This window comes from Mastigoproctus giganteus, chromosome 12 (assembly GCF_048544385.1).
Source record: "Mastigoproctus giganteus isolate SK-2022 chromosome 12, ASM4854438v1, whole genome shotgun sequence".
Classification (NCBI taxonomy): domain Eukaryota; kingdom Metazoa; phylum Arthropoda; class Arachnida; order Uropygi; family Thelyphonidae; genus Mastigoproctus; species Mastigoproctus giganteus.
In genome coordinates, this window is record NC_143586.1 from 84,426,229 (window position 1) to 84,438,491 (window position 12,263).

General features: G+C 36.1%; 1 protein-coding gene across 1 annotated transcript in view; it reads left to right on the plus strand.

Annotated features, from left to right (window-relative positions):
- The window catches only part of LOC150077236 (epidermal retinol dehydrogenase 2-like), a 160,268-nt gene extending 148,291 nt beyond the window's left edge, over positions 1-11,977 (plus strand). The window contains exon 4 of the mRNA XM_090385632.1: positions 11,068-11,977. Coding sequence (XP_090241758.1) covers positions 11,068-11,164 — 97 coding nt within the window. The 3' untranslated portion in view covers positions 11,165-11,977. The remainder of the gene's footprint in view (positions 1-11,067) is intronic.
- The last annotated feature ends 286 nt before the right edge of the window (positions 11,978-12,263 follow it).

The following is a 12,263-nucleotide window of genomic DNA, read 5'->3' on the forward strand; positions in this document are numbered from 1 at the left end:
TTCCTGTACACATTCTGCTGCCCAAATTCCAATTCTGCATTCCTTATATCTGTGTGACACCACGTCCTGATATCCCAACAATATCTGCCTTTGATGTTTTGACCAGCACCTCAAATTGATCAAATTTATTTACCAAACTCCTAGCATTGTTGCACACGCAAGTATGCATGCACCTGTTCTTATTCTTAGCTACCCTAACACAGCCAACGTATTTACTTGTTCTGCAATTACTCCCAGCAGTCTCTGAAATCCCCAGCACCTTGTTTTCCACACTGCTGCTCATTCCAATAAAAGCAGTGCAAGAATCACTTTCACCTCTGCCAGCGGCTACTGTTAATCTATTAGTCTGTGTATCCCCCCAAGCTAGCAGTTTTCCAACTCACATAACACTGCCTCGATAGCATCAGCAAATATTCTTGCACCCTTTTTATTTAAGTGTATCCCATCCCTGTAGAAGCAGTCTCTCCTGTTAACAAGCACAGACCAGGCTGAAAAAAATTCTATCCCATGAGCTTTACACAATCTCTCCAGGGCTGAATCAATTGACAAAGCTCTCAACATTTACTCCTTCTCGTGTCTGGGCAGAATTGCAGACACTTTCAAATTCAACCCTAACTCACGGCTTTTTTTCACCATTGACCTGTACTTGTTAAGTAATTCTGCAGGTCTCCTACTCTTGTTATCATTAGTGCTAATGTGTACAACAATGTCACCTTTTGTGCCCTTAAAAGATGATATCTGCTCTACAACATCATCAGCCTTTGTCCCAGACAGGCATACCCTGGTCCTGTTCCACCTATGCTTTTTTCACAATATATTTCCCATTTCCCTGACAACAGAGTCACCAACACCAACTGGTTCCTGTGGGACCAGCGCATTCTGCCCTGGTGTTTGCCACCGTGTTGTGTGATGTTCAAGTGCAAGCTCTGGCATTGATGTGGGCAGCTGAGAGCTTGGCCTCTCAATTTAAATCCCTTGAGGGGCATCTACTCTATTCTTCAATCTCTCGGATAGGCCCATAACAATGCTGAGTTGCCGTCTGATTTCCCCACACACTCATTACATCGCGTACACACAAAGACATCTCCCATGGCAATATCATGTCCCATTCCTGACCTCTCCACAAACATCAAACAAGCAGTACATTTCAAAAGGCTATGATTCAGAGGACCACCCCCCTTCAGTTCTCCCCTGAGTGACAGCACTCCCACTAGCTTGAGCCTTTTGCCTTGCATACTAAACACATCAATATTAGACCGTTTGGCTAATTCAGTCAGCATGTACAGTTTTTTACCATTCTTTTGTCTTTTATTTTGTGTATATTGTCTGAAAAGTAGACAGCCTCTCCAGGGGATCATGGATTCATTTAGCGACAGCTGTTTTCCCAGATAATAAATACATGCATTAGCATTGTGCCATTTAGATGGTCCAATGAAGACCTGATTTTATAAAGATGGTTTGTAGACAGTTTGACATTTTGGGAAAAGTGCAGGCATCTCATCATTACTAAATAATCTTGCTTCCTTTCGTATTCATCTTCGACGTCATCCCCTTCTACTCATATTGATTGACTAAACCTAACATGGGCCATGTGTCTTTTTGTCTGTACATGTTTGTTCACAGGTTGATTTACATATGCATTTGGAAAAACCTTGAATTTAATAATTCTATTAAACAAATTAAATTTGTTTTCAGTATAATAAAACTTAAAAATGATCTGCAGAAATATGCTTGCATGGGAGAAAGAAAATAAGAGATTTACCACAATTTGTAAGGTAGAAAAGGATGATATAGGCAAGAGATGTCTATAAAAAAGCTGTGTATGGAAATTATGATTTTTAGCCCTTTACTGGGCACATGCGAATTTAAGTAGCATTGGTGGAAAACTTAAATTTGAAAATAAAAGGTTTGACTTTCAACACAATTGCTAAAACTTTTGCTATAGAAGAAATTTAGCCGTAAAAAATAATAAAAGGAAATTCTTTATTAGGCTTCATGAAGGTAATTTGTTCATCACTCTAAAGTAAGAATTAACTCATCTTAATACCTTTGATCTGAAGTAAGCAAACAGAAATTATTGCTAGCATCGAAGGCTGTTTATGTGTGCAGTTAGCATGTCTGTGAAATTCAGTGATTGAGGCATGTGAGTTTTTTATTTATTTCAAGTTTTGCTCACTGATATGAAGATGCCTTAAAAACATGTTATGAATGGCCCAAGTGTAAAAAGTGTGTTGGGGTGAATTTTTATTTTCAATATAAAAAAATGGATTTTTAACAGTTGTGGTCATAGTATATTGAAAATAAAAGTGGTTTCAAAATGTGAACAGTTTTGAATTATTTCATGCCTTCATTCTAAATACAGTATTATAATGGTGAAAAAAGTCCACAATCATGTCTGCTAATGTTATACTTTGAATACACCCAGTAAAGGTATTGATAAAGATATTGGCATCATGAGTAAAAGTAGTAAAATGGTTTGTTTATTTAAGAATTTAGTGGCACGTTAGCTGCATGATAGTTGATGTATACCTTAAAAACTTGTGAGATATTTATTTATAATATTCAAAAGGGTACGTTGTATGTTTGAAAATGTTGAAATTTCTGCACAACAGCCTTCTCGTGATGGCCCATTTAGCCAATTAAGTGGTGGGCATAATCAATTATTTTAATATTTGAAATAATTCTTTATATGCAAATTAGTTGATTATGATAAAATACTGTTACTCTTGGCCAGTGGTTTCTTCCATTCATGTATATGAATGGATGAAACTATTGGATGAAATTCCTCAACTGTTTTTTTTTTATTATTATTTTTTTTTTATTCTCATTGATTTTTCAATCACCTAATTTGCATATAATTCATTATGATATGCCATAATCAATTATGATTCTCAATTTTGGCCATCACCATTTAGAAGAATACCACTTCTTACCTATTTTTATGGTAACTGGAACACCATGATACAATAATTTTGTTTTTATTTGATATAATTTATTGTTGCTTTATTTGTGCCATGCCCTTTGCCATTGCTGGTGGCACAGCAGTTTCAAATGCATAATATTGCAATGTTTGTTTGAAGCAGCTTCTAAAATAACTTTTCTGCTTTAACTTTTGCAGTTGACCATTTGGGGACTTTGTGGTCTCTTCACTTGGGCTTATGCTCTTTAGAAATTACTACAACTGCCCACATAGTTAACCTAAAGTAACTAATATCATTTTTAATTGGATGATATCCTCCATTAGGAGAATTCATTAGCCATTAAAACCTCAAAGCAGTTTTATCAATTAAAAACTAAAAACTCTGACTGGAAAAAAACTCAAGACTGCAGTGTCTTAATTTTTGGAGGAAATTAATTGCTTTAGGTTGACTTAGGGGATAGTTTAGCTATTTCTAAAGAGTGTAAACTGGACACTGTCCCCATCACTGGAGAGACTACAGTGTCTCTTAATGGTTAACTGTAAAAATTAATGCAGATAAGTTTCAGATACCTTAATCATTTATAACAACGGAGTACAAGATTTTGAGTTGTTAAAATACTAGGCTGGAGGTTTTCCTGGTATTCTATAATGTCTGAAATGCACTTAGGCAGTCATTATTGATTATATATTTTTTTGGTCGTTTTTATTCAAATTATATTTTTTTATTTAAATTTAATTAAAAGTGATTTTTATGTATTAATCCGTTAATTTTAGCTGTCTAAGTACAAACATTATAATGAGATTTTTGTTGGCTACTGCTGTATCTGTGAACTGCTGCTGCTCATCTACATTATTATCAAATTTTGAACCTATGGTGTATATCAGAATGTATTGAGGTCTCTTCTCCATTTGTTGGGTTTCTTGAAGGTGTCACAGAGCTAATGCTGTTATCTTTATTATTTTTTTCTCATTGCAATAAAGAAGTATTACATGGGGATGTTTGTTGTTGTTGAAGTGGGATTTATTGGCGCAAGGGCTGCTATGGCCAAAATGCGCCTATAACTTAAGATTGTTGGTCAATATATGAAAGGAATTGTTCTAGAAGTGACTGTATACGTTTATCATTTTTAAGTACAGTTCTGATAGATTGGCATCATCTCCAAGTATATGAGCTAGTTGCAAGGGTTTTTTGAGTTGGTTAAAGATCTGAAACATTCAATTCTAGCTGAACCATAGTGTGCACATTCAATAATAATATGTTTCACCGTAAGAATGGAACTACAATGCGAGCAGAGAGGAAGCTCTTCTCCTAGCAGTAAAAAAAGGTGCGTATGACCAATTCATGCTCTTGCAAGTACGACCTCTTCGTGCCTGGTTAATCGGGAACTATATCTCCATAGCTGTGGATTTTGTTTTATTTAAAGAAGTTTGTTTGATATCTGATTATGCCACTTTTCAGACCACATCTCTGTACATATCCTCCGTATGATTGGCTTGTAATCAGAAAAAGGAACTGGGATGGGATCAAAGCAAGCAGGGTGTTTTGCTGCTTCGTCTGCACACTCGTTTCCTGGAATTCCAACGTGGCTGGGTATCCAGCAGAACGTGACAGTCAGCTTATTTTTATTGAGGTGATATAACTGGGATATGATTTGTGTGAGAAGTGGATGGGAACTTTGTGGTTTTTCCTGTAGGGCATTCATTCCACTTAAAGAGTCTGTGTATATTATGACCTAGACATTTAGAAGATCATTAAGGAGATTTAGAGCCATTTTGATTGCATATAATTCAGCAGTAAATACACTGCATTCACATGGTAATTGTACAGAAACAGTGGATGTAGGACTGATTACTGCAGCTTCCACGGATATATCAGTTTTGGATCCGTCTGTGTATATCTGAAGACTGTGAGCATTGGTCAAAGCATGGTCCGCATGTAACTGTCTAAGATTGTGGTTTGATAGGGAGTGTTTTCCCCAATGTAGAAAATAGTTATCGCAAAGAGGTATATACATTGCCCATGGTGCTTGTACTACATCTGCAGCTTGAGAGATGTTTCCTAGACAGATGTTCCAATGTTTGGTTAGCTCTTGTAGCCAGATACCAGCAGGTTTGTTTTCATTGGGTTTATTTTTATACAAATTTTCCCACTGAGGTTCAAACAGATATGTCCAGATGGGGTGAGAAGGGAGGCTATGTAGTTTGGCTGCATAGTTAAGGAGCAATACTTTTCTCCTAAGATGTAGTGGTGGTTTATTGGCATCTATATACAAACTTTGCACTGGGGAGGTCTTAAAGGCTCCTAAAGCAATCCTCAGAGCACTATGCTGGACTGGATTGAGCCAGGCTAGTACTGTCTTATGCGCAGTCATAAACTGGGGCTCCATAATCTAGACGAGATCCTTTTAAAGTACGATATAAGTGTAAGAGTGTGAAGCGATCGGCTCCCCATGTCATAGAAGAGATAACTTTGAGAATATTCATCTTTCTCATGCACTGAGTTCTCATTTGCATTATATGTGCCTGAAAGGTAAGTTTAGTGTCCAGTACTAAACCCAAGAACCGGATATTGTTGCTAAGTGGTATTAGTTGGGCTCCTAACCTTAGCTCAGGATCTGGATGAAGCTGTCGCTTTTTACAAAAGTGAATAGCAGTTGTTTTTGTCCTGGATAGGCGATAGCCATTGTGGGATGCCCATGACTTTATTTTGTTTATTGAGAGTTGCAGTTGGCGTTCAATGGAGCGCATATTTAGTGAATGACAGGATATTGTAAGGTTGTCTGCATATAGATAAGTGTCGACATTAAGCGGAATATTATCTGTTGCATTGTTCAACCTAACTGCTAAGAGCGTTGCACTAAGAACTGATCCTTGTGGGACCCCTTCTTCCTGAACAACTTTTTGGGACAGTGTATTGCAGTAATGCGCCTGAAATGTTCCATTTTGGAGAAAGCTCTGTATGATTAGTGGTGGCTGGCCCCGAAGTCCTGTGGCATAAAGATTTTGAAGAATGCCATAGCGCCAGGTTGTATCAAAGGCTTTTTCAGTGTCCAGGCAGACAGGGGATGTTTGTATTGTCCATGGTGAGAGGCCTTGGCCAAAAATTTCAGATTGGGAAGTTTGTACTTGAACTGGGAAAAGATTTGTTTATAAGAACTTTTTTAATAAAAATGTTAAGACATCTTCTCAACCCTATGCTGTATAAGCCTTGTAAAAGTCCATATGTCTATTTGTGTTACATACTTTTATTATTATCTTTCTATACATTAAAATAATTTTCCTCCTAGTGATATTTATTCAGCCAGTGGGAGAAGGGAGATGCGAGTTACATGATAATACGTAACAAATACTAAAATACGTAACAGAAGCTTGTTTTACTGTGGTAAAATAAGCCTCTGTGTAAGAGTAGTCATGCATTATGTTTTTCTAACATGACCACACGGTACCATTCTTGATTTCCATATGTAATGTATTTATGTATTCTTAGCAGAGGAAGAGAGACACACACAGTGTTGAAAGCTTCTCTATTTTATTTTACTTTATCAAAAGAAGCGAGTGCAGTGAGCAGGGGGCAAAGCCCCCTAGTTATTATTATTATTATTAGCCATATGGTGCAAGGAAGCCTGAGGCTTATGCTGCACCAGCCAAAAAAAAATTCCCGAGTTACCCTGAGAGAGAGAGAGATTGACAGAAGTAGAAAGGAATTACCAAGAAAGAGAAGAATGATGATATCCAACTCAGGACCCTGGGTGTGTTTTTTTTTTTTTTTTTAAGGAGCATTAGCAACTAAGGCCATATTGCTCTGGGGATATGCGGTGGTCATTCCCTGACCTTTCCGCATCCTCTATATTTGGTGGTCACGGGCTCGAACCCGGGTCTAATCAAGAAGCGTGTGCTACGCACTGCTGCTCCTGGCGCCTCCGTAGCCAGGTGGGAAGGAGCAGTAGTGCGTATCACATGCTCCTTGATTAGACCGGGGTTCGAGCTCGTCACCACCAAATACGGAAGATGCGGAAAGGTCAGGGAATGACCACCGCATATCCCGGAGCAATATGGCCTTAGTTGCTAATGCTCCTAAAAACCAAAACAACAACAACAACAACTGCTGCTCCTGCCCACCTGTCTACGGAGGTGCCTACCCTGGGTGTGCCAAGCCCATACTCACCAGGTACGTCAAAGAATACCAAGTGTTCAAATTCAAAGAAAGTATTTAAAATACTTGTTTCTAACCTGATTTGGTCATTGAGCATAGATTCATCTTTTCTAAAACACTGAATTGTATGTTTGTTAGTATATCATACACTTCCAAGTACCATGTGTTCATTAATTAATCTTTTAAGACTTAGAAACAGCTTGTTAAAGCAATAGTTTGATAAATTATAAATTTTTGGACTTGTTGAGGAGAGATACTTTAGCATGTTATAGTGGATGTTATCTAGAGTACTTTATACAAGTACCTTATTCTACTGGTTATAAGACAAAGCTACAAGTGTGGCTCTTGCTGTAGCTAGAGCAAAGGTTTCACTCTTATTACTGGTTATAAGACAAAGCTACAAGTGTGGCTCTTGCTGCAACTAGAGCAAAGGTTTCACTCTTATTAACATATTAACTATTGCTTCAAGAGAGGCTGTCGTGTGACCTTTTTGTAATTAGACTGTATTGTAAAATTATTAATATTACATTATATTGTAGAATTTTGGATGGATGATTCAGAAATTATTTTATAGTCATTTTGTGTAATCTAATTCCATAATATTAGGTTAGTTGTTCTTGTTGTCATCAATGCATATTTCATTTTTTTGAAGTTATCAATGAATATATCTAGCCTTTACTGTAGCCTGTTTAACTGAGCAGCGGCTGCACAAATCTTATTACACAAATGGTGGTGCAGCACCAGACAGGTGCCATTCTTTTTGTTTTTAATTTATGGGAAAAAACTTTTGGATATTTTTGATTTTAAATGGATTATACCAATTATTTCAATACTTGTATATATAATATTACAATGCTTACTTTAAGTATCTTTTTACTTTTTAATAAAAATATGTATATGTATCAGGCAAAAAAAATAGATTTGGATCTATTATTATGAGCCATTTTCCAGTTCAAAAGACTGTTAAGCACACAAAATTTTAATTGTGTGCATATATTTCTGCTTATTATATGTACATAATAGTTACTATTCTAGAAGAAGCATATAAAATATAAAATAGTGCATCACACCAAACTGATCCACCTTGCAATGGGTGGCCATTGCAAGGTCGAGTCAGTTTGGTGTGATGCACTGGGAAAACATAAAAGAGATTAGGAGTATAATGAATAATATGCTTAGATGAGTATAATGAACAAATGTAGAAACATATAAACTGGCCAGTAAATCAAATATGTCTTATAATGCGAAATTTTACTTTTCTAATATATTTGTGGGTTGGTTGCTCGCATAGTAACAGAATTTTCTTGATTTATCGGATGACTGGTTTCAATACCAATATGTTAGAGAGGCAACAAGAGAAACCACTACTCACTGTATCACCTTTACAGAAATAAAGGTGATACAGTGATTTAACAGTTTAAAATTTTCTGCAGTGGGACAAACTGATGATGTTACCAACAACAAATTCTAAATGCTTCACATTTAGAAAAGTAATCATAGAGGCTACAAGGCTTTTTATACCAATTAAGAGAGAGATATTGTTGGTATAAGATGAACAATTGATGAGACTTGTGGCAGAGAAGAAAACTATTTGGTATCCATTATCAGGTGATACAGAAGCCTACAGTAGATAAAAAATAGCCTGAAATTCAAGTCACAAAGTAGGTTAGACAAGCTAAAAGCAGATTACAAGAAGGATCTGGAAAAGAAAAGCTTCAAAGACTTCTTTATTTATGTAAACACTAGAAGGAAAGAGATGAATCACATTGGTCCACTAGATATGAATGGTGTGACTGTTGGTCTGAACTTGACCCTGCTAAGGTTGCTGGCAAACTGAATAAGTAATTTGCATCTACATTTGCACATGAGGGACTTTTTAGATAGTGGGGTTGCCAGTAGTTTATCAAATTCTAACAGAGAGCTAAAGAATTTTGCGATAACCGAGAGGAAAGTGGAAGAGAAGCTAAGTGTAAAAAAGGCACCTGGGAGGATGAGATCTATACAGGTATTTTAAGGAAGGCTGCAAAGGAGTTAATCAAATCTTAATCTATAATTATGAGAGAATCCTCGGATTCAGGAGAGGTCCCTATGGCCTGGAGAGGAGTGAACAGAGGGGATATGTTCACTCACACAGAGAAAGTGTGACATGAGTAATTACAGACTGGTTAAAGTAATGCCAACTAAGAAATACCATTCCAGGCTTAGAACTAAATGGATGTCAGATGAATTGCTGAGACTTGTGGCAGAGAAGAAGAATGAATAGGATGCAGGGTAAGGCCGAGTAGGCACTGGCCTAAGAGTACCAAGGTTTGGGGGGGTTTAACGTTGCCCCAATCGAAGGGAGGGCACAATCAGTCAATGTGGCCTAGGGGCACCATATACCCTTGAGCCAGCCCTGATGGCGGTGCATATAAATTATCAGATGATACAGAGGCCTGTGGTAGATATAAACTAGTCTGTGATCAAGTCACAAAGGAGATTAGGCAAGCTAAGTTAGATTACAAGAAATCTCTGGAAAAGAATGCCAAGAAAAGCAGCAAAGACTTTTTCACTTATATTAACAGTAGAAGCTTCCTTCTATTATTAATATAAGGGGTTCACATTGGTCCACTAGATGGTTTAACTGTTGATGATCCTGCTGAGTATGCTGACAAACTGAACAGGTAATTTGCATCTACATTCATCATGAGAAATTCTTTAGGGAATGCTAGAAGTACATCAAAATATAACAGGGAACTAAATGATTTTGTAATAACTGAGAGGAAGGTGGAAGAGAAATTGTTGAAGCATAACATGAAAAAGGCAACTGAGTGGATGTTCAATCCAATTATATTAAGGAGGGGGAGCAAAGGTGATAAGCAACCCCTTAGCCATAATTATGAGAGCATCTTTGGATTCAGGTATAGATACTCAAATATATCCCCAGTTCACAAAGGGGGATCAAAGGGTGACTTGACTAATTACAGACCTGTTAACTTCTGTTCCAGGGGAAATAATGGAGTCACAGCTTTTGATACCGTTGCACATAAATAACTGTTGTATGAATGAGACTACATACAAGATTAAATTGAGGAAGGATGGTTGCAGGATAGTTCAGAAGTTTGCCTTCAGCCCAGCGGGTAGTTGATTGTTGTAACAAACTTCCACCTGTTGTTGTGGAAGTGGGCAGTTTGAATAAATTGAACGAAGAACTAGACAATCCTTGTAGGGTATAGATGGGTGACTATAAGCTTTGCTTTATTACATCATTTGCAGCTACTAATACTAACTACAGGAACATTGTTGAGATTTGATACCTTTCAAACCCAAACCTTGGTTCAAAAGGTGATCATTAAAATGGAGTGAGGTTGCCAAGTAGTTGAGTATGGAGTAAATTTGTTTACTCCTTAGCTCACAAGTGAAATTGAGTTATATTTAATACCTAATAGATTTTCAGTTTTGAAGTTATAAATTTATGTGGAGTTTTAAGTGTCCATTACTTAAGATTAAGTAATAAATCTTATGAATTTGAATTTTCCATTCCCCTGTGTCTTTCACATAACATTAAATGACTGAATTTTATTATTTTAAATTTGTCTCCAAAAGTTACTCTAGGAATTTTTTTATTTATCAAATGGCTATACATGCTCTACTTTTTTTTGTTTATGTTGACTAATGTAATTATGACCAATTTATATTTACTGTTGAATAATATTAATAGAATTGAATCCATTGGCAGGTACATAGGAGTCATTTTGACTCACCCTTTAGTTCTTTTGCACTTTAAAACCATTCTGTCCACTCTGCAATAACTTGCACTATCCATCAAGAAAAGTTCTTTCATTTTCTCTATTAAAAATATGAGAATTTTACTGAACGGGGTCAAAATGATTCTGACACACCTGTAAATTTTTCCCACACCTGGCAGCAAGTTAACACAAGTTATTTTTAATTTAATGCAGTTTTCTAAGTTTTTGGATATGGCATCTCATAATTAATAATTTTACTATTACAGAATTATGCCAATATCATCACTAAGGGTTTTGTATGACACTCTTGGTGGTTACCAGTCTATGGATTCCTTTGTTGGAAGAAGTGCAAAGACAGCATGAAAACATTCTCAAATATACACAAAAATCAATCTGAATTGTATATAGGATTCTATTTTAGGAAAGGAATTTTCTAATTAAATAACTGCTGTATATTTGCAATGTATTGTTCGCTAGAAAATACACTTGATATATGGAACTGAAATATTACTAAAGCATTAAACTTTATAACTTCTGATTTCTGGTAGTATTCGAATCCTAAACACATTATAAGAAAATAACATACTATTGCCATTTTCTAGGATTTGGTTAGTGAATGTATTTTTGCCACAAAGATAGCAGGCAATGGATATCTGGCCTCCTGTTATTGGGATAACAATTGTTTTCCCTTCTCTTCTATGAAAAATCTCCATTTCTACCAAAATTCCACACATAAAACCTCCATGAGACAGGACTGTTTTTCAATCCAGTTGAATATATCTGCCATTTTTAACAAAAATGTAGGCATCACAAATGGTGTGGCTGGAAATACATCGTTTGTGATGACTATATTTCACCATGCCTTATATTTCACAAATGGTGATGATGCCTTAGCTTCAGCATGCTTTTTTCCTTTTCATCTCTGCTGTCCTGAACCATCTGTTCATGTTGCTTCTATTCTACTCCACTTCCTTTGTCTGGGAATTATATCATGTTCCCCGTGATATAATTCCCAGTTATGGAGGTTTGCTAAGGCAAGTCTCTGACCAATTCGGTTCTTAGTTTTCCTTCCTCCCCATCCTCACCATCTCTGTTCTCATCCTTTTATCTTAATGTTTTTCTGTCCTTTCTGAGTCTTCTGAGATCAGTTTTATATTTAGTGACCTATGTAAGCTGATTATAATTAATTTTAGTTTAATTTTAATATTTTGATTTAAAAAGAGTATGGTTTTTATTTTAATTATTTTTTTTAATGAAGGTTTAATTTTCTGTTTCTACCAGGTTTATCACATTTCTTTTTACTTTTTTTATTTCATGTGTTTTTATCTCCAGATAAAAAAAAAATGAGATGACAGATGTATTTTACATGTGTTTTCTCTAACTAGTTGAAGGTTTTCTTCTTGGAGAAATTATATTTTGCCTACTACTCATTCTTTATTCCTTTCAGTTCACCATTTTTATT